At 36.7% G+C, this 23745-nt stretch overlaps 1 protein-coding gene across 6 annotated transcripts in view; it reads left to right on the top strand.

Moving 5' to 3' along the window:
• Positions 1-23745, top strand: part of CEP128 (centrosomal protein 128) — a 437525-nt gene that overhangs the window by 104758 nt on the left and 309022 nt on the right. For all 6 annotated transcript variants that reach the window (XR_009053322.1, XM_057733202.1, XM_057733203.1 and 3 more), the window contains one exon: positions 3462-3613. Coding sequence is in view for 5 of the 6 variants with exons in the window: in XM_057733202.1 (XP_057589185.1) it covers positions 3462-3613 (152 nt within the window). In the remaining variant the exon portion in view is untranslated. The remainder of the gene's footprint in view (positions 1-3461; positions 3614-23745) is intronic.

Here is a 23745-nt window from a genome sequence, read left to right as displayed (position 1 = left end):
CACTCTCCTAACCTTCAGTCCTCCAGATGGAGTTACTCATTGGTCATCTGTTCCAGAATGCTCAGTCGACAGATTGACAACTAAATTCATCCTTTCTTCAAAACCTGTTTTTATTTCCTATCTTAATTGATCAGATCATTCTTTATCCAGATAAACCTAACATACAAAGAACATCCAAACTTATTCCTTCTCCCCTCCATCTAATTAGTCTCAGTATCCTGTCTATTTGTAGCTCCTGATATCTCTTGAAGTTGCGTCTTTCTTATTCCTCCTGGGCCAGTTTAGGCATGCTTCATCTCATCTCTGTTACCCTCTTAACTTGTCTTATTCTAGTTTGCCTGTAATCTGTCTTCTGTACTGCTACTGAAGGGACCCTTCTAAGACACAAACCTTTCATGTTATTCTCTTGATTAAAACCTCTCATAATTTATTGAGTTCTTACAAGACATTATGCTACTCATTTTACACTGTCTCCTTTAGTTCTTACAACTATTCTATGAGAAGGGTACTATTCTTATTTCCATTTTCATGATTTAAAAAAAAAAGACTGAAGAACAAAGAAATTGAGTTCTTTGTTTAAAGACATTTGTGGGACGTAGCAGACCAAATCTTTTTTCTTTTCTTTTTTTTAAAATTTATTTATTTATTGGCTGCATTGGGTCTTTGTTGCTGCGCACGGGCTTTCTCTAGTTGTGGCGAGTGGGGGCTACTCTGCATTGTGGTGCACAGGCTCCTTACTGTGGTAGCTTCTCTTGTTGCAGAGCACAAGCTCTAGATGTGCGGGCTTCAGTAGTTGTGGCCTGCGGGCTCTAGAGCGCAGCTCAGTAGTTGTGGTGCATGGGCTTAGTTGCTCTGTGGCATGTGAGATCTTCCTGGAGCAGGAATTGAACCTATGTCCCCTGCATTGGCAGGTGGATTCTTAACCACTGCACCACCTAGGAAGTCCCCCAAATCTTTTTTTCTACCCAAACTTGAACTCTTAACTGCTATCCTGTACTGACCCACCATTGTTTGTAGCAAGAGTGCTTTAAAAGGGAGCATATGAGATAATCCTCCGGGTGTGGGAGGAGAGGGTTTGTAACACTATTTATAATTTATTTGTTATATTTTAAGTATTTTAATTTTGATAAATGTTTCATTATATATGCATATATGTGTCTATATCTTTCTATATCCATACTAATATTTTATATATAGTGAAACATATCAAAACATTATATATTGTGAAATCTGAAACACAAAATATTATATATTGTGAAACATTATATATTGTGAAACATATCAAAATATTGTGTCTTCACAGCACATACATATACATGTTTTATAAATATACATATATGTGTTTAGACACGTATTCATATGTATTATTTTCAATGTGTAATATATATTCATACTAATGTTAACTTGTATATATGTATGTGTATACTAATGTTATATATATCATGAAATGTTTGTGTCTGTATATAGATAGATAGGTATTGTAGAGATATATGCAAACACATATGCATATATAAACTTATAAAATAAAAAATATTCATAAGATGAATGAATATTTGTATTTAATCAAATGAATAAATACATTTACACATAAAAAATATGCATATTTTCAGGTTGAAGATCTAGCAGCAGTGGGCAAAGTATGGCCCATGGGCCAATCCAGACTGCCTCCTGTTTTTGTGAAGAAACTTTATTAGACTATAGCTACTCCCATTCATTTATGCATTGTCCAGGTCACTTTTGCAATACAATAGCAGAGATGAGTAGTTGTGACAGAGACTATACAGCTGAAATATTTACTATCTGACCCTTTACAGGAAATGTTGGTTAACTCCTGGTCTGTAGGCTAATTTCTAAGCTCCCTGGCAATGCATAAACTCCCTGCTGACTCTCCTGCTTCCCTCCCTCATATGTGTTAGCTATGTAGAACTCCTGTGTGTGCAGTTACCTGAATATGAACCCCAACATTGTTCCTCTGTGCTTTATGCTCTTTTTCCTGAAATATCACCCCAGCTTCAACTCCTTTGCTTGGTGAAATTTTGCATCTATTTTTTATTTAAAAAAATTTTTTAGTTTTAATTTTTATTTATTTATTTATTTTTTGGCCGTGTTGGGTCTTCGGTGCTGTACGTGGGCTTTCTCTAGTTATGGTGAGCTGGGGCTACTCTTTGTTGTGGTGCATGGGCTTGTCATTGGTGACTTCTCTTGTTGCGGAGCATAGGCTCTAGGCATGCAGGCTTCTGTAGTTGTGGCATGTGGGCTCAGTAGTTGTGGCTCGCAGGCTCTAGAGTGCAGGCTTAGTAGTTGTGGCACACGGGCTCAGTTGTACTGTGGCATGTGGGATCTGGGACCAGGGTTCGAACCCATGTCCCCTGCATTAGCAGGCAGATTCTTAACCACTGCGCCACCAGGGAAGTCTCTGTGTCTTTTCTTACAACAAACTTAGTAACCAATTCTTCCTACCTCAGTTTCTCATTAAGATAGAGTTAATCGTTCTATCCTTTAGATTATTTTTGTATAATAACCGTACAGAAATTATACAGATATAGAGAAGTATCTGTATATGTAAGAGCTCTTATCATGCTATTAAAATGCCTGTGTATCTTTCATCCAAAATGTACAATTTCAACACTTTAATATTTCTAAGGTTGAGATGTGTCTTATGAATGATCTGTAAATTAGATTTGCTACTGTTTCCTTCCTTCCTTCTTTTTCTGGAAAGGAAGCTACTAGAAAAAGAGTAGTTTTAAATTGATACTGCATGTTCCAATTTTTGACATCTTAAATTCATGGAATTACTTTATTTATATGTCTTCTTTCATTTCTTGGAATGCAAGCTCATTGAGAAAAGGGTTTTTGTGTTATTTATGTTTGGAAAAGATGGTGTTACAGTGTCCTGTTCATCATATACCAAGTATTTCATGTTGAACTAAAAATAAATACTAAGCCAATTTATATTGTTCAGTGATACAATTGTAGGTAGTAGTCTCCAGAATTAGTAAGTTAGAGGTCATAACACAGTCAAGATTTAGCAGCATCATTTGTTTATGTTGCAAGAAAAGCATTTTGTTATGTGAACTTCAGAAATTTCAGTTAAATGGAGAAGCTTAGTTGAAAATTCTTTCAGCATTTTTGTTTTAGAGTTTGGAGGTAATATAGGCATGTAAGGAAAATTAAAGAAAAAAATGCATGTAATTTTCCTGAAATAAGTTGTACTAGAAATCAGATAACACTTCAAGTTTAGTATCAAAATGGGATAGTATTGGATGGCACAGCAATATATATATTTTAGAAAACTGAATTAGACTTGAAACAATAGAATGGCAAATTCTGAAAAGTCTGTTGGGGGACAGTGACAGCTAATAAGTGGATTGTATTAGGTAGAATATTGAAACATGCCATTTGAAAGTACATTATCCTGTGAATAACAAACAACCATCAAGCTTTACATTTTCTCTTTTAAGGGGTTGAGCGGGAAAAAGAGGATCTGGAGAAGCAGATGTCAGATTTGAGAGTGCAACTGAACTTCAGTGCAATGGCATCTGAGTTAGAGGAAGTGAAGCGGTGCTTGGAGCGAAAAGACAAGGAGAGAGTACATTTGGCAGCACAAGTAGAGGTGACTTTGCTATTTTTAAGCTGGACTTTAGTTTTTTTTTCATGTAATTGCTTAATGAAATTTTAATATAAAGATTGTGATGTTTTATGAATCCTCATTTGGGTATAGATAATGTAAAGTTATATAGATGACCACTTTAATTACATACAAAAATTTCTATGAATTCATTTCTCTTCATTTGGACCTCAAAGCCAGGATTACCTGTGAAACTTGAAAATATTCTTTTTCCAGTAGCAGTTGAGCCCTTCCCTCAGACAGAAGGGACCTTTTTTCTTTGAAGGAACAGTTATTTTTTGGGCGGGGGAGGGGGGGTGAAACTGGCAGAAGGCACAGCAAAAAGGTATTATTGATATTTTTTCTTTGGAAATAGAAGGGTTTTCAGATCTCTAGCTATTTTGCATGAGGTAGAGCTGTGATGCCTCCATTAATTTAGAGGTGTGTAGCAGTCATGATTGATGTGGTAACCATGAGTGAGGTGTAACTAGGCAGCTACCGTGTCCTGCTTGCCTTTATCCAGCACAGATGGCATAATTATCAGAAAATATCAAAAATCAAAGGAAAGAACTTCATAAAAAGAAAATGGCTTAATTCCCATTTTAATTATGCAAATTCGATCAAACATGGAGGACACATTTGGAAATAGATATGTATCAGTCTTCCTCTGTCTCTGTTATTATTAGTGAAGTTGTGTTCTAATTGTAATAAGTTGCCACATTTGCATAATTTCTTAAATAATAATGAAAAGTAGAATATTGGTGTTAAAAGTATGTAACTTTATATAATCCAAAGGAAATATTTAATGTTACTGCAGTCTCAGTTTCTCTTTCATCTTGTCAGTGCATCAGTAGAAAATGTATTTTAGATTTGGTTCAAGATTCAGGTTGTAAAGATAATGAAGTAGTGAAATACTCTTTACAAAACCCTCTACATGTATGTTTGTTTATTAGTTTTTTTAAATGGAAGTATAGCTGGCTTACAATATTATGTAGTTTCAGCTATACAACATAGTGATTTGGTTCTTTTATAGATTACATACCATACTAAATTATTATAATACTATTGACTATATTCTCTGTGCTGTGTATTACATCCCTGTGACTTTTTAATTTGATTTAATTTTTTTGACTTAAAAATTTATATTTTATTGAGGTAACATTGGTTTATAATACTATGTAAGTTTCATGTGTACAACATTATATTTCTATTCCTGTATCCACTACACTGTGCTCACCACCAAAAATTTAGTTTCCATTTGTCAGCATACAGTTGATCCCCTTTAGCCATTTTGCCTCCCACCCCTACCTTGTTTGTTCCCTTCTGATAACAATTACTCTGTTTTCTGTATCTATGCATTTGTTTTTGTTTGGCTTGTTCATTTATTTTTTATTTTATTATTTTTTATTCCACAAATGAGTGAAATTATATGGTCATTATCTTGCTGTCTTACTTTATTTCACTTAGCGTAATACCTTCAAAGTCCATCCATGTTGTTGCAAATGGCAAGATTTCATCTTTTTTATGGTTGAGTAGTATTCCATTGTGTGTGTTTGTGTGTGTGTACGTTTGTGTGTTTCACATCTTCTATATCCATTCATCCCTTTATGGGCACAGAGGTTGTCTCCATATCTTGACTATTGTAAATAATGCTGTGATGAACAAATGGGACCTAGATCTTTTCAAATTAATGTTTCATATTCTTTGGATACATACCCAGAAATGGGATAGGTGAATGATATTGTAGTTCTGTTCTTAATTTTTTGAGGAGTTTCCATACTGTTTACCATAATGGCTGCACCAATTTATATTCCCATCAACAATATATGAATGTTCCTTTTTCTTCACATCCTCACCAATGCCTTTTTGCTTTATTATTTATTTATTTTTTTTAATCTTTATTGGAGTATAATTGTTTTACAGCATTATGTTAGTTTCTGCTGTACAACAAAGTGAATCAGCTATATGTATACATATATCCCCATATCCCCTCCCTCTTGAGCCTCCCTCCCACCCTCCCTCTCCCACCCCTTTAGGTCTTCACAAAGCATCAAGCTGATCTCCCTGTGCTCTGTAGCAGCTTCCCACTAGCTATTTTACATTTGGTAGTGTGTATATGTCAATGCTACTCTCTAACTTTGTCCCAGCCTCCCCTCCCCCCAGGTGTCCTCAAGTCCGTTCTCTACGTCTGCATCTCTATTCCTGCCCTGCCATTAGGTTCACCAGTACCATTTTTCTAGATTCCATATATATGCATTAGCATATGGTATTTGTTTTTCTTTCTGATTTACTTCACCCTGTATGACAGACTCTAGGTCCATCCACCTCACTACAAATCGCTCAATTTCATTGCTTTTTATGACTGAGTAACATTCAGTTGTATATATGTGCCACATCTTCTTTATCCATCTGTCGATGGACATTTAGGTTGCTTCCATGTCCTGGCTACTGTAAATAATGCTGATACTAGTCATTCTAACAGTTGTGAAGTGTTTCTTCTTTGATTTTTTTTTTGTTGTTGACCCATTTTTTTTTTTTTTTTTTAGTAACATGTTGTTTAGTCTCCACATTTGTGTTTTTTCCATTTTCCTTCCTGTAATTGATTTCTGGTTTCATATTCTTGTGGTTGGGAAAATCTGACATGATTTCAGTCTTAAATATGTAGAGATTTGTTTTGTGGCATAGCATGCAGTCTGTCCTGGAGAATGTTCCATGTGCACTTGAAAATAATGTGTATTCTGCTGTTTTTGTTTTTATTTATTTATTTATTTAGGCTGCACCATGTCTTTATTGCAGCATTCAGGATGTTCATTGTGGCACGGGGGATCTTTTAGCTGCAGCATGCAGACTTCTTAGTTGTGGCATGTAGGTTTCTTAGTTATGGTATGCAGACTGTTAGTTGCAGTATGTGAACTCTTAGTTGCAGCATGCAAGTGGGACCTAGTTCCCCGACCAGGAATCGAACCCAGGTCCTCTGCATTGGGAGCATGGAGTCTTACCCACTGGACCACCAGGGAAGTCCCTGTTCTGCTGTTTTTGGATGGAGTGTTCTGCAGATATCCATTAAGTCCATTGGCTCTAAAGTGTGGCTTAAGGCCAATATTTCCTTATTGATTTTCTGCCTGGATAATCTATCCATTGATGTAAGTGGGGTATTAAAGTTCCCTGCTATTGTTATATTACTGTCAATTCTCCCTTTATGTCTTTTAATATTTGCTTTTTATATTTTTCTGCTCCTATGTGTGAACATAAATATTTACAGATATTATATCCTCTTCTTGGATTGAGCCCTTTATCTTTATGTAATGCCCTTTGTCTTTTGTCATAGTCTTTGTATTAAAGTCTATTTTGTTTGATATGAATATTGCTACCTCAGCTTTCTTTTTCGTTCCATTTGCATGGGATATTTTTTCTATCCCTTCACTTTTAGTCTGTGTGTGTCGTTAGCTCTGAATTGAGTGTCTTGTAGGCAGCATATACATGAATCATGTTATTTTTATCCATTCAGCCACCCCATGTCTTTTGATTGGGGCATTTAGTTTACATTTAAAGTCATTATTGATAGGTATGTACTTAACTGCCATTTTGTTGCTTGTTTTCTGGTTGCTTTTGTAGTTATTCTCTGTTCTTCTTTTAGTCTCTTCCCTTGTGGTTTAATGATTTTTGTTAGTGTTGTGTTTGCGTTCCTTTCTCTTTGTTGTGTATCCATTGTAGGTTTTTGGTTTGTGGTTATCATGAACTTCATATGTATTCTCACACACACACATACACACATTTACTTTAAGCTGACAGTTGTTTAAGTTTAAACACATTCTAAAATCTCCACATTTTTTATTTCCCCCCCCATGTTTTATATTTTTGACATCAAATTTTACATCTTTTTTGTGTATCCTTAACAATTGTAGTTAAAATGGATTTTATGACTTGTCTTTTAACCTTCCACTAGCTTTTTAAGTCGTTGATTCACTGCCTTTACTATATATTTTACTTTACCAGTAAGATTTTTTCCTTTCATATATTTTCCTATCTTTATGAGGCCTTTCCTTTTTCACTTATAGAAGTTCCTTTAATATTTCTTGGAAGGCTGATTTAGTGGTGTTAAACTCTTTTTAGTTTTTGCTTGTCTGGAAAACTCTTTATCCTTCAATTCTGAATAACTTTGCCATGTGAGTATCCTTGGTTGTAGGTGTTTTTCCTTTCATAACTTTAAAATATGTCATGCCACTCACTTCTGGCCTGCAAAGTTTCTGCTGAGAAATCAGGTGATATATAGCCTTTTGGGGAGTCTCTTGTATGTGACTTGACTTTTCTTTTCTGCCTTGAAAATTTTCTCTTTAACTTTTGCTGTTTTAATTATGGTATGTCTTGTTATGGATCTCTTTGGGTTCATCTTTTTTGGTATTTTCTCTGCTTCCTGGACCTCGATATCTGTTTCTTCCTGCAGGTTAAATTTTCAGCCATTATTTCATCAAATACATTTTCTTCCCCTTTCTTTCTCCTCTCCTTCTGGGACCTCTGTAATGTGAATATTACTGTGTTTGATGTTATCTTAGAGGTCTCTTAAACTGTCCTCATTTTGAAAAATTCTTTTTTCTTTTTGCTGTTCTGATTGAGTGATTTCAACTGTTCTGTCTTCCAGGGTGCTTACTTGTTTTAATCTTCAGTTGATTCCCTCTAGTATATTTTTCATTTCAGTTATTGTATTCTTTACTTCTGATTCCTTCTTTTTTATATTTTCCAATTATTTGTTGAAGTTCTGTGGTCTTCCATTCTTCTCCCAAGTTCAGTGAGCATTTTTATGATCGTTGCTTTAAACTCTGTATCCAGTGAATTACTTACCTTCATTTCATTAGTTTTGTTTTTTCTTGGGTTTTATTTTGTTCTTTTGTTTGCAACACAGTCCTCTGTCTTCTCATTTTGTTTGACTTTCTGTGTTTGTCTCCATGAATTAGGAGAAACAGTTACCTCTCCATGTCTTGAAGATGTGTCCTTGTGTTTTCATGCAGATTGTGTCTAGTGGCTTTGATGGAAGGGCTGAAGCTGAAGTGATCCTGAGCTTCTCCTGGGGTGCACTGGGGGCCGCTCCCTGGTGATAGGGGCACTGGAGCCTGTGTGGGTTGGGGCTTCTCTCAGGGTGCGTGGAGGGCCACCACCTTGGCAAGGGGGCTGGAGCCAGAGGGGCTAGAGTTGGAGCCCAGCATGAACCAAAGCTTCTCCTGGGGTGTCCCAGGGATTGCTGCCTTGGTGAGGGGACTGGAGCAAGAGACTAATGTGGGCTGGAGGGTCTGATGAGGCAGTCTTGGCAGGACAGCTGGGGTGTCACGCACTTGTCAGTCTGCTGCCTCTGTGCTGGGACTTGGAGTAAGTTAGTGTGCACAGTCTTTAAGAGCATAGTCTCAGTTTTCTACAGCCCTCCAGCTCTCCTGGCTATAAGCTCTGCTGGTTTTCAAAACCAGTTAAGATGGCTTGTCTTCCAGGTGCCAGTCTCCAGGGCTGGGGTGCCTGAAGTTGGGACTGAACCCCTTGCTCCTTAGGGAGGACCTCTGAGTTTGTGAATATCTCCTTCCTCTTTTGGGTCACCTGCTGGGGATGTGGGTCCTGACTAAATTACTTTTCTTCCCCTTGTACTCATCTTGGTGTGGTTTTTTTCATTTATATCCTTGATTGTAGAAGAGCTATTCTTCTAGTCTTCAGGTCATTCTCAGAGATAGTTGTTCTATAAGTAGTTGTAGTTTTCATGTGTCCTTGGGAGGAGGCCAGCTCAAGGTCTTCCTACTCTGCTATATTGAACTTGTCTTCCTGTCTATGTGTTTAATAAATTCTTACTAGAAATATTTTCACAGCAATTGTAGGACTTTAAAATTTTTTTTTAATGGAAATTATTTAGCTCTTTATTCTGCTGACAAACGTGGTAAAATATGATTACTTTGTCAAAGTCAAATATTAAAAAACAAACTTTACTAATGATGCCAGAGGTAGAAAAATCCCTTTGTTGAATCGTTTAAAACCACATGTTGATCTGTTCTCCCTCCCTCCTTCCTCTTCTCCCTTTCTTCCCATTGTTTCTTTTTATTTACCATTTATGAAATAAATTGAAAAAACCTCAAGTATGTTGACATTTAAAAATTATTTATAGTGTAATCTCTCACTGAAAGAGCCTGGCTTTCCCTTTGTCCTAAATTAATAGTTCTTTTACATGTTCACATGTGTTAGGAGAAGAGTGGGAGTTCTTTTGGGTTATTTTGGGTTGGTTGTGTAGGCTTGGATGTGAAATACAACTGGAGAGAAAGATTGAACATTTACTTACATATGAAATAGTTAATGACCATGTATTACGTGCCAAACACTATTCTAGTTACTGGTGACATAGCAATGAACAAAACCCCCTCAGATTTCTCTGTTTCTATACTGATGATATTTTAAAATTGACATAGGATCTTCTTTGAGTTTGTTGCAAGTGTAATTTAAATTCCTTTTGGAGGATGAAAGATTTTTTTCCTGATTTCCATTGAAAAGGATACCGCAAAAAGATATTGTTCATCCTGGAAGCAATTATGATTAATCAGTTTTCCCTGATTTTTCTTATTTTTAACAGTAAACTAATTAATTAAATTTACATCAGTTGTTTTAGATTTAGTGACACTTCTGATTATGGCTTGTTTATTTGCTATACCTTTTGAAGGCCCTTTGAATATCTTTGTTCCTAAGCTATTCTCAGAGAGACGTCTAGTGTAGACTTTGTGATATATATATATCATGGATATCATGGATATATATATCATGGATCAGTCAATTTAATCCCTAATAGTGGAAATTTTATTGAAATTTAATTGAAAAGCATTTAGCCTCTGTTTTACTTTTGGTGGTATGGGGTATTGCCTTATACATTCTATAAAAAATGGAAATTAATCTCCTTTAGTCACTTTTTTAGAGATCAAATATAAGTAAGAAAAGATGAATAAAATGAGATCATTGATCAGGCCCAAGAACATTTGAATAGTAACAATTCTTATGGTTTGTTTGATCATTAATGTCTTTCTCTTTAACCTTGATTTAGCACCTCTCCTACAGAACCTTATACAGAGTTTTGTCAACTCATTTTTCTTTATCTTCTGTCCTTATTTCCATCTTTTGTCTTTGTTCTAGTTGTTCACTGTTTCTATAGTGTCCTCTTTTTGTGGAAAGTCTAAACTTTTCCTCCCTGATACTTTCTTGGTCATGGCCATTGCAAGTGATAGTCCTTCCTTCTGAACCATCCTTTTGCCTACAACACTAAGGACCTTATGGCACCTTTCTCACACTGTCTTAAAGTAAGCTGGGTATGTTTCTTTAAAATTTCAAAGCAAGTTGAAATAAAGGAGAGACGGGGCTGCGGAAGAAAGTGGTCCTGTCACCAAGACAAATCCGACCTTGATGTCCCTACCTTGGTAAAGATACCATTTTTCAATGTCTTGTCCTCACATCTGGAAACTTGAGTTTTCTGGGTCCTAGAATTAATGTGGCCCAGGAGGCTGGTTCATATTAATAATGAAACTTGCAAGAGAACAGTATATAAAAGAGTGCCAGTTCATTGATGTATCCTTTGGGAGTCCTACATGGATATTTATACGCTATTCTATGCCAGGCACCAGTCTCCCAATTTTCTGTACCTAGATTTTAGAAAGCTGAATTAGTAACCAAAAAGTTGCTTGGTGAACACAGAATCGGAGAGTAATAATGTCTCAAGGACTATTTGTTCATGGCTATGATAAGGCTCCCCCACCCTCCACCTCTCTGTAACAGCATTCTTATAGCCAGAGATGCTGTTTACTTTAGCAGATTCTGTCTTTATTCCTGGAGTGTGTTGAACTGATTTCTTTTGTCTTTCTAACAGTCTCCTCTGCTTTCACTCTGCTGCTTAACCTTCTGTTTACATTTTCTTTTGATATGTTGCTGTGCACAGATTCTGCTCTGGGCCATTTACCGGTATGCATTGATGCTGTAATTCAAACTTGTAGAGTTCTGGGAGCCACTTATGAATTAAAGACTGAGATCCCTTTTCAAGTCATAAGTGAGTATGGGGTCTTATCTCAGTATCATTTTATGCCCACCCCCCCTCCCCAAAACAATGTCTCACCCATTTTAGGCACTCAGTTAATATATGTTGACAGAAATAATATATTGTAGAAAAATTTTATGGTTATTTTTCAAAGCTAACATTTGTTGTCCAGTCATTTCTTAAAAACACATTAATTTCTGAAAGAGCTTTTAGTATTCAAGGGACCTTTGCTCTTTCTCACTAATTGTATTAGTTTTTGTTGATCCAGAATATATTTTAAGCAGTTGTTTTACATTGGGGAAAAACAGTGAAAATAGCTTGTGAAAAACCCAAATGAAAGCTACATTTGAGTTTGCATAATTTACGTTTCAAATTCTACCTAAGACCTTAAATCTGTATATGCATAGAAAATACTAAGTGTAGTTTTTCTCTTCTTCTAAACTTGAGTTGAACCTCATTAACCTTGATAGGCTATTTGTATTCATAAGAATTCCAAGCATACTTGATCAATGATTCCTCCTGATTTAATCTCAGCCTCCATGTTCCATCAACTTACTCTTTTTGAAAAAAGAAAAAAATTTGACTTTTAAATTCAATGAAGAACTTCAAAGAAAAAAAAACAAGGTGATGTACATAATTTAGATTAAGTTTTGAAAGTGATAATTGAGTGACAACTGACATGATTATTCATTAGTAGAAACTTGGGACTTGTAATGCCCGCATTTGCTTTTAAAAAGAGAGAAGATCGTGCAAAATAATTGATAATCAATAATAACTTTTTTTATGATTAATACAGTAGAAACAGAAGGAAGATTGTTCCTTTCATGCATGCTTTTGGGAAAAACTCTTTTGATTCTTGCATTTTTTTATATAAAGCTGGCCACTGCTTTGCTATGCAGTAATGCCCACTTCAATACTACTTTTAAACCCTTCTTAGAGACCTACGGGCTTAGACATCTTAATAACCCTGTTTCTAATTTCCTATTGTATTTTTTAAAAAAATCTTAATTCTGCGTGTTGTAAAATAAGGTATTATCTGAGCAATAAGTAATTTTTAATACACAGGTTAGATTATAAAGAAAAATATTGGCAGCAAAACTTTATAGAGAGGCTAAAAGTATGGAACCTAGTAGAGATCAAGTCTGCCTCTATTATTAACCAGATTAACTCTCGCATTAAGACAGTTGCTAAGACCGTAGGTGCACTGTACTCCAACTTCTTAAAAAAGATGATTATTGGCAGAGATGCTTTACAAGTAAAAACTCTAAAACTAAATAAACCTTTACACTTCCTGCAATATTTAGCTTAATCCCAGGATCTTTCATCTATATGGAAAAAATAGGAATTTTAGGAGTTGTGAAGAAAGGCAGTTTTTCTGTTTTCTGTAACTGAGTTGCAATGAATATTTCCACAAAGCCAGAAAGTAGAAGTGGACTGAACATTTTAATTTTGCTTTTGAATTATCACGAATATTTAGTATAATTTATCATTTGAATGTGGTGAATAAAGAAATGATTTAGGAATAAAAATGTCCATTTTGAAGTTCTTTGTTTTATGAAATCATGATTCTTGCATCATGTTTTACATATAAATTGAATATGTAGGCCTTTGTGATTCTTTGTGTGTATACGTGTGTGTGCTCATGCATGTGTGTGGTTCGTGAGAGAGGGAGAAACTTACATTCCCCACAAAATAATGACGTATTGAAAACTTATATTAGCTATAGATTTAATATTTAAAGCAATTATAAACATAAAATACAGCTTTGGGAATAGTTGTTGAAGGACTTGCTTTAGAGAAATGGATGATATGAAGCAAATGAGGTAATGTTCTTGCCTCAGTAATTGATGGTTATTCATTTCTTAACTACCACAAATGCCATAAAAGGGGGATAGTAGACTTTATAATAAGCAAATTTTAACTGTTCCTACATTATTCCTATAGTCCTTATCATTAGAGTGATTTTAATTTGATAGCATATTTTTAAAAATAAATTTATTTGTTTATTTATTTAGCTGTGTTGGGTCTTTGTTGCTGCACACGGGCTTTCTCTAGTTGTGGCGAGTGGGGGCTACTCTTTGTTGTGGTGCACAGGCTTGTCACTGTGGTGGCTTCTCTTGTTGTGGAGCACAGGCTGTAGGCACGTGGGCTTCAGTAGTTGCAGCACATGGCTCAGTAGTTGTGGCTCTCGGGCTCTAGAGTGTAAGCTCAGTAGTTATGGCAAACGGGCTTAGTTGCCCTGAGACATGTGGGATCTTCCCAGACCAGGGCTCGAACCCGTGTCCCCTGCATTAGCAGGTGGAGTCGTAACCACTGCGCCACCAGGGAAATCCCAATAGCATATCATTTTAAGTGGAAAATTAAATTGTTTTTTAGGTGTTTGTTTTCAGGCGACTTTCTAGAAGTGGAAGTGAGATTATACTGAGCCTTAAACCACAAAAAAGTCAACAAGTTCATTATACTCTTGGAAATGTTCAAATAGTATAAATTATGTTTGTAAGAAAAATTATTCCTGTGCACTGAGAAAACATTCTTTTAGTTTTTAATAAGTATACATGGCTAACATAAAGGTTCTTAGCCAGTTTTTTCAAATGTATAAATGCATTTAGTTTCTAGTACTTCACTTGGGTGAGTATGTGTTTATATCATGCAATCTTTTATTTTGGGGGAACCTATAACGATAAAATGTTAGACTGTTTGCTCTTCCTTAAAGAAGATTATAAATTAGGCAAACTTTTGGCAATTCTGATTAAACAACAGTTCTGCCTTTGGTAATGGTAGATTAGCTTTTTGCAGAAAAAAAATCTCTTACTGAGAAAAACAAGAAAAACTGGGAAAGACATATATTAAAAAAAATCTGAAGTTATCAGAGTTATCTGGGCACAAGGATAAGAGGAATCAAGCATTCTGTTAAGGAGTGGAATGCAGAATGGTGGGCATGACACTTAGCATCATTTTCCCTTGTGATGTGTTCTGAATCACAAATTGAGCAGAGTTCACAACAGAGCTTAAGCCCACTGAAGAGGAAGAGCCAGGTAAACATCTTTCACTTTCAATTGGGATACCCAAAGGGCCAAACTTCAGGAGTTTGGGTGAACTGAAAATACACTGACAGTCACAAAGACTGTAACATAGCTTTCAATCTGCTTTGATTTTATCTGTCCTTATCCTGACTGCCCGTTTACACAAAAGCAGAGTTGACTCTTGAACATCATGAGTTTGAATTGCATGGGTCTGCTTATATGCAGATATTTTTCAATAGTAAATATTTTAGTAAATATTTTACTACATGATCTGTGGTTGGTTAAATCCATGGATGTGGAGGAACCATGGATATGGAGGGTCAACTATAAGTTATACTTGAATTAAACCTTTGTGTTGTTCAAGGGTCAACTGTAAATCTTTTGGGGAAGAAGGTGTGATCATCCAGAGCCCTGATATTATTTCTATAATTTGTCATACAATGTCTAGCCTGTAATCAAAACTTAGCAGGCAGATCAGGAAACAAAACCACACTGCTTTTTAGCAAGAGAAAAAAGAGCAAGAAATAGAAACAGGCATATAGACTGTTCAGATATAGGTGTTAACAGAAATCAACTTAAACGATGGTTATAAATATGTTAAGAAATTAGGTTATAAGATATTTAATTCTAGCAGAGAATAGGACATTATGAAAAGGATCACTAGAAATCTGAGACTTGAAATAAATAATATCTAAGAGCTGGAAGGTAGGTAGAGTTTAACAGAAGGTTAGACACATTTTTTTCTTATTACTCTAAATTTTATGAGTCCTCTATCCATATGTATGCTTAGGATGTATAAATATAGTATGTGGTTTGGTTTCTGGTTTTGTGTTCTGTTTTTTCTGTTTTCTAATTGGCAGTAAGAAAAACAACTTATTCAGTGTTTGATTCAATAAATTATCATTCAGTAAATTTTGATTAAGGGCCTGTTAGGTATTGGGTCTGGTGCCAGGATCTGGGTACACACAAATGAAATCAACATTGTCCTCAGTAAAGGCACAGTCATTGAACTTGCATTTAGCACTGAAGTGTCAATTCGCTAGAAAAACCAGGCTTCTTCAGTGTCAATGGGCAGAATCACTGTGAGGCTTAAAATGGGGAACAGGGGTGTGGGCTTGGGGGCTAGAACCTGTGGAAGTGGGCCTGAGGCTCCTCCATCATATGCGTATATGACACAGAGCATCATCAGGAGACAAAACAGCAGAAATATCTTCAAGTAGAAATTGTTATTTGGTGATTGAAAATCTGAAGCAGTGGTTTCATAGTTTTACAGGTTTAATGATTTTATTATTATGTCACATTCGTCATTTATATTTGCAGCCTTGGGTATGTGCACAGTCTCCATGACCACCAGGAATGATTATTGTTTTAGCTGGACTCTCTTTGATTGTCTAGTTCCTTGCTCCTCCCGTTAAGCTATGGCTAGGCTGACTTTGTTGTTATCTCACTTAGCTTTTAGCCTCTTCACTAATTGCTCGCTGATTTTTTTGTTTGTTTTTTTGATAGTGCCCTTTGGTATAAATTGCTCCACAATCTGATTCAGTTAAAGTTGGGCCTCTTTGCAGGGTGTTGCCAGTCTTTGGGGCATTCTCTGATCCGAAGAGGGCCGTCCTTAGCTATTTCTTTACTTGTTTCTCTCCATTAAATGTCTGTCTGATCTGTTGTTTCACTTGTTCCTACTGGTAATGTGGAAACTTACCAGCCTCTGAACTGCTCACACTCAAGATTGCCATTGTTTTTGACATCATCCTTAGGAATGAATTTTCTTGTGCTCTGTTACAAATAACAGCAGAGCTGTTGAGCTTTCTGTTCATATGAACTCTCTCCTTCTCTGCAGAACCTCTGTGTCATTGCACTGGAGCTGAATTCAGGGACTGTAATTTGCTTCCCTCTGGATTGATCCTCCAGCTTGCTCATCAAGTGTGGTGTTCAGTAGGGATGGTAGTTTCTGATCTTCTGAATTTGCCACTTCTGCTGTGGACCCTTCACTGTATTGAGTGAACTTGGGCAGTGGCAATCTAGAGGTACTATGCCTTTTGTCCTGCAAGTGGGGGCTGGTTGGGGGAAAGGTGACTTGTCCTTTGGCTGTGCCTTCTTGGGATAGAGCTTCTGCAGCTCTAATCTGGGGGCCTGCCCCTCTATGGGTGAATCTGTAGCCCTAGACTGGCAGCTGGGCATGGGAAGCCCTGCCTTCTTGGCTATACTTACCTGGAGTGTTGCTTCATTCACACTGAGCTGGGTAAGCATATATTGGAATAGACTGTGGCTGAGATGCCACAACCTCTCATTATTCTTACCAAGATTTAATAGAGTTTCTTAAATAAATGTTTCTCCATTTGCTCTATGTCCTTAGGACAATTTCCAGATGCTTTAAATGGTCTTTATTTTTTTTTATTTTTTATTTTTTTATTATTATTTTATTTTATTTTTTGGGGGGTACACCAGGTTCAATCAACTGTTTTTATACACATATCCCCATATTCCCTCCCTTCCTTGACGCCCCCCCTCGATTCCCCCCCACCCTCCCTGCCCCAGTCCTCTAAGGCATCTTCCATCCTCGAGTTGGACTCCCTTTGTTATACAACAACTTCCCACTGACTATTTTACAGTTGGTAGTATATATATGTCTGTACTACTCTCCCGCTTCTTCTCAGTTTCCCCTTCACCCCCCACCCCCTCCCATACCTCGAGTTCTCCAGTCCATTCTCTGTATCTGCTTCCCTGTTCTTGTCACTGAGTTCATCAGTACCATTTTTAGATTCCGTATATGTGCGTTAGCATTCAATATTTGTCTTTCTCTTTCTGACTTACTTCACTCTGTATGACAGATTGTAGTTCTATCCACCTCATTACATATAGCTCCATCTCATCCCTTTTTATAGCTGAGTAATATTCCATTGTATATATATGCCACATCTTCTGTATCCATTCATTTGTTGATGGGCATTTAGGTTGCTTCCATGTCCTGGCTATTGTAAAGAGTGCTGCAATAAACATTATGGTACAAGTTTCTTTTGGGATTATGGTTTTCTTTGGGTATATGCCCAGGAGTGGGATTACTGGATCATATGGTAGTTCTATTTGTAGTTTTTTAAGGAACCTCCAAATTGTTTTCCATAGTGGCTGTACCAACTTACAGTCCCACCAACAGTGCAGGAGAGTTCCCTTTTCTCCACACCCTCTCCAACATTTGTTGTTTCCAGACTTTGTGATGATGGCCATTCTGATTGGTGTGAGGTGATATCTCATTGTGGCTTTGACTTGCATTTCTCGGATGATGAGTGATGTTGAGCATCTTTTCATGTGTTTGTTGGCCATCTGTATGTCTTCTTTGGAGAAATGTCTATTTAGGTCTTCTGCCCATTTGTGGATTGGGTTATTTGCTTTTTTGGTATGAAGCTGCATGAGCTGCTTGTATATTTTGGAGGTTAATCCTTTGTCCGTTGTTTCATAGGCAATTATTTTTTCCCATTCTGAGGGTTGCCTTTTAGTCTTGTTTATGGTTTCTTTTGCTGTGCAAAAGCTTTTAAGTTTCATGAGGTCCCATTCGTTTATTCTTTTTTTTTTTTTTTTTTTTTTTTTTTTTTTTTTTTTTTATTATTTTATTTTATTTTTTTTGGGGGGTACACCAGGTTCAATCAACTGTTTTTATACACATATCCCCATATTCCCTCCCTTCCTTGACGCCCCCACCTCGATTCCCCCCCACCCTCCCTGCCCCAGTCCTCCAAGGCATCTTCCATCCTCGAGTTGGACTCCCTTTGTTATACAACAACTTCCCACTGACTATTTTACAGTTGGTAGTATATATATGTCTGTACTACTCTCCCGCTTCTTCTCAGTTTCCCCTTCACCCCCCGCCCCCTCCCATACCTCGAGTTCTCCAGTCCATTCCCTGTATCTGCTTCCCTGTTCTTGTCACTGAGTTCATCAGTACCATTTTTAGATTCCGTATATGTGAGTTAGCATGCAATATTTGTCTTTCTCTTTCTGACTTACTTCACTCTGTATGACAGATTGTAGTTCTATCCACCTCATTACATATAGCTCCATCTCATCCCTTTTTATAGCTGAGTAATATTCCATTGTATATATATGCCACATCTTCTGTATCCATTCATTTGTTGATGGGCATTTAGGTTGCTTCCATGTCCTGGCTATTGTAAAGAGTGCTGCAATAAACATTATGGTACAAGTTTCTTTTGGGATTATGGTTTTCTTTGGGTATATGCCCAGGAGTGGGATTACTGGATCATATGGTAGTTCTATTTGTAGTTTTTTAAGGAACCTCCAAATTGTTTTCCATAGTGGCTGTACCAACTTACAGTCCCACCAACAGTGCAGGAGAGTTCCCTTTTCTCCACACCCTCTCCAACATTTGTTGTTTCCAGACTTTGTGATGATGGCCATTCTGATTGGTGTGAGGTGATACCTCATTGTGGCTTTGACTTGCATTTCTCTGATGATGAGTGATGTTGAGCATCTTTTCATGTGTTTGTTGGCCATCTGTATGTCTTCTTTGGAGAAATGTCTATTTAGGTCTTCTGCCCATTTGTGGATTGGGTTATTTGCTTTTTTGGTATGAAGCTGCATGAGCTGCTTGTATATTTTGGAGGTTAATCCTTTGTCCGTTGTTTCATAGGCAATTATTTTTTCCCATTCTGAGGGTTGCCTTTTAGTCTTGTTTATGGTTTCCTTTGCTGTGCAAAAGCTTTTAAGTTTCATGAGGTCCCATTCGTTTATTCTTGATTTTATTTCCATGATTCTAGGAGGTGGGTCAAAAAGGATGTTGCTTTGATGTATGTCAAAGAGTGTTCTGCCTATGTTTTCCTCTAGGAGTTTGATAGTGTCTGGCCTTATATGTAGGTCTTTAATCCATTTGGAGTTGATTTTTGTGTATGGTGTTAGGAAGTGTTCTAATTTCATTCTTTTCCATGTTGCTGTCCAATTTTCCCAGCACCACTTATTGAAGAGGCTGTCTTTTTTCCATTGTATACTCGTGCCTCCTTTGTCAAAGATAAGGTGCCCATATGTGTTTGGGCTTACTTCTGAGTTCTCTATTCTGTTCCATTGATCTTCCTTTCTGTTTTTGTGCCAGTACCATACTGTCTTGATCACTATAGCCTTGTAGTATAGTTTGAAGTCAGGAAGCCTGATTCCACCAACTCCATTTTTCCTTCTCAAGATTGCTTTGGCTATTCGGGGTCTTTTGCGTTTCCATACAAATCGTAAGATTTCTTACTCTAGTTCTGTGAAAAATGCCATTGGCAATCTGATCGGGATTGCATTAAATCTGTAAATTGTTTTGGGTAGTATAGTCATTTTCACGATGTTGATTCTTCCAATCCAGGAACATGGTATATCCCTCCATCTGTTTATGTCATCTTTGATTTCTTTCATCAATGTCTTAAAGTTTTCTGCATACAGATCTTTTGCCTCCTTAGGCAGGTTTATTCCTAGGTATTTTATTCTTTTGGTTGCAATGGTGAATGGGAGAGTTTCCTTAATTTCTCTTTCTGCTCTTCCGTTGTTAGTGTATAGGAATGCAAGAGATTTCTGTGCATTAATTTTGTATCCTGCTACTTTACTAAACTCATCAATGAGTGCTAGCAGTTTTCTGGTAGAGTCTTTAGGGTTTTCTATATATAGTATCATGTCATCTGCAAAGAGTGATAATTTTACTTCTTCTTTTCCAATTTGGATTCCTTTAATTTCTTTTTCTTCTCTGATTGCTGTGGCTAACACTTCCAAAACTATGTTGAATAACAGTGGTGAGAGTGGACACCCTTGTCTTGTTCCTGTTCTTAGAGGGAATTCTTCCAGTTTTTCTCCATTGAGAACAATGTTGGCTTTTGGTTTGTCATATATGGCTTTTATGATGTTGAGGTAATTTCCTTCTATGCCCATTTTCTGGAGAGCTTTTATCATAAATGGATGTTGAACTTTGTCAAAAGCTTTTTCTGCATCTATTGAAATGATCATATGGTTTTTATCCTTCAATTTGTTGATATGATGTATCACGTTGATTGATTTGCGTATATTGAAGAATCCTTGCATCCCAGGGATAAACCCCACTTGATCGTGGTGTATGATTTTTTTAATGTGCTGTTGCAGTCTGTTAGCTAGTATTTTGTTGAGGATTTTTGCATCTATATTCATCAGTGATATTGGTCTGTAGTTTTCTTTTTTTGTGACATCTTTGCCTGGTTTTGGTATCAGGGTGATGGTAGCCTCATAGAATGAGTTTGGGAGTGCTCCGCCTTCTGCAATATTTTGGAAGAGTTTGAGAAGGATAGGTGTTAACTCTTCTCGAAATGTTTGATAGAATTCGCCTGTGAATCCATCTGGTCCTGGGCTTTTGTGTGTTGGGAGATTTTTAATCACTGCCTCAATTTCTGTACTTGTGATTGGTCTGTTCATGGTTTCTATTTCTTCCTGGTTCAGTCTTGGAAGATTGTATTTTTCTAAGAATGTATCCATTTCTTCCAGGTTATCCAATTGATTGGCATATAGTTGCTTGTAGTAGTCTCTCATGATGTTTTGTATTTCTGAGGTGTCCGTTGTGACTTCTCCTTTTTCATTTCTAATTCTGTTGATTTGCATCTTCTCCCTTTTTTTCTTGATGAGTCTGGCTAATGGTTTATCAATTTTGTTAATCTTCTCAAAGAACCAGCTTTTAGTTTTATTTATTTTTCTTATGGTTTCTTTCCTTTCTTTTTCATTTATTTCTGCTCTGATCTTTACGATTTCTTTCCTTCTGCTCCCTTTGGGGTTTCTTTGTTCTTCTTTCTCTAGTTGTTTGAGGTGTAAGGTTAGGTTGTTTATTCGATCATTTTCTTGTTTCTTAAGGTAGGACTGTATTGCTATAAACTTCCCTCTTAGAACTGCTTTTGCTGCGTCCCATAGGTTTTGGGTTGTTGTGTTTTCGTTGTCATTTGTTTCTAGATACTTTTTGATTTCCTCTTTGATTTCTGTAGTGATTCCTTGGTTGTTTAATAGTGAATTGTTTAGCCTCCATGTGTTTGTATTTTTTGCAGTTTTTTTCCTGTAATTGATATCTAGTCTCATGGCGTTGTGGTCTGAGAAGATGCTTGATATGATTTCAATTTTCTTGAATTTGCTGAGGTTTGATTTGTGACCCAAGATGTGATCTATCCTGGAAAATGTTCCGTGTGCACTTGAGAAGAAAGTGTAGTCTGTCGTTTTTGGATGGAATGTCCTATAAATATCAATTAAGTCGAGATGGTCTAATGTGTCATTTAAAGCTTGTGTGTCTTTATTGATTTTCTGTTTGGATGATCTGTCCATTGATGTAAGTGGGGTGTTCAAGTCTCCCACTATAATTGTGTTACTGTCGATGTCCCCTTTTATAGCTGTTAGCATTTGCCTTATGTATTGAGGTGCTCCTATATTGGGGGCATAGATATTTACCATTGTGATATGTTCTTCTTGGATGGATCCCTTGATCATTATGTAGTGCCCTTCCTTGTCTCTTTTAATAGTCTTTACTTTCAAGTCTAATTTGTCTGATATGAGTATTGCTACTCCAGCTTTCTTTTGACTTCCATTTGCATGGAATATCTTTTTCCATCCCTTCACTTTCAGTCTATATGTATCCCTTGGTCTGAAGTGGGTTTCTTGTAGGTAGCATCTAGAAGGGTCTTGTTTTTGTATCCATTCAGCCAGTCTGTGTCTTTTGGTTGGAGCATTTAATCCATTGACATTTAAAGTGATTATTGACATGTGTGTTCCAATGACCATTTTCTTAATTGTTTTGGGTTTGTATTTGTAGGTGTTTTCCTTTTCTTGTGTTTCCTACTTAGAGAAGTTCCTTTAGCACTTGTTGTAAGGCTGGTTTGGTGGTGCTGAATTCTCTTAACTTTTGCCTGTCTGGAAAGCTTTTGATTTCTCCCTCAAATCTGAATGAGATTCTTGCTGGGTAAAGTATTCTTGGCTGTAGGTTTCTCTCTTTCAGGACTTTCAGTATATCCTGCCATTCCCTTCTGGCCTGCAGAGTTTCTGTAGAAAGGTCAGCTGTTATCCTGATGGGTTTTCCCTTATATGTTGTTTGTTGCTTTTCTCTTGCTGCTTTTAATATTTTTTCTTTGTGTTGAATTGTCGTTAGTTTGATTAATATGTGTCTTGGTGTATTTCTCCTTGGGTTTATTCTGTATGGGACTCTCTGTGCTTCTTGGACTTGGTTCATTATTTCCTTTCCCATGTTGGGGAAGTTTTCCACTAGAACCTCTTCAAATATTTTCACAGACCCTTTCTTGTTTTCTTCTTCTTCTGGGATGCCTATAATTCGAATGTTGGTACGTTTAAGGTTATCACTGAGGTCTCTGAGGCTGTCTTCTAGTCTTTTTATTTTTTTATCTTTTTCCTGCTCTGTGGCGTTTATTTCTTCCATTCTATCTTCCAACTCACTTATTCGTTCTTCTGCCTCAGTCATTCTGCTGGTTAGAGCATCTAGAGTATTTTTAATTTCAGTTATTTTGTTATCCATTGCTGTTTGTTTTTCTGAGTTCTTATGAACTGTTTCTTGTACTTTCTCTAATTTGTTATCGAGATTTTGTATCATTTTTACTATCATTACTCTAAATTCTTTTTCAGGCATTTTTCCTATTTCCTCCTCATTTATTTGGTCTTGTGGGTTTTTTTCCTGCTCCTTTGCCTGCATGGTGTTTCTTTGTTTCCTCATGGTTGTCCAAGCTTTTGGGGTTGCTTGTCCTGGTGATAGAGGTGTTTATAGAAGACTGTCCAAGCCTCAGACTAATGTCCAAGTATTGGATTAGACGAATATTCAGTCTAGGAAACACATACATGTATAAGACACACAATTATTGAATCCGTTAGGACATAAGGCTCTAGAAAGACCTGACAGAACCCCAGTGTGCTATCAGATATTCAGAGAGAAACCCAGCAGAAATTGACAACTGAAACAGAACAAATCAGAGACAAAAGCAAAAGCAAACAAACATCAAATAACACCCTACACATACAAACATCAATCCAGGGAGATTTTGTAAGCTAGGATCAAATATAGAAATGAGCTGGATACCACCAGAGTGAATGGA

Source organism: Hippopotamus amphibius, chromosome 4 (assembly GCF_030028045.1).
Source record: "Hippopotamus amphibius kiboko isolate mHipAmp2 chromosome 4, mHipAmp2.hap2, whole genome shotgun sequence".
Classification (NCBI taxonomy): Eukaryota; Metazoa; Chordata; class Mammalia; order Artiodactyla; family Hippopotamidae; genus Hippopotamus; species Hippopotamus amphibius.
Note: the sequence above shows the minus strand (reverse complement) of the source record. Positions and strands in the feature narration are given on the sequence as shown.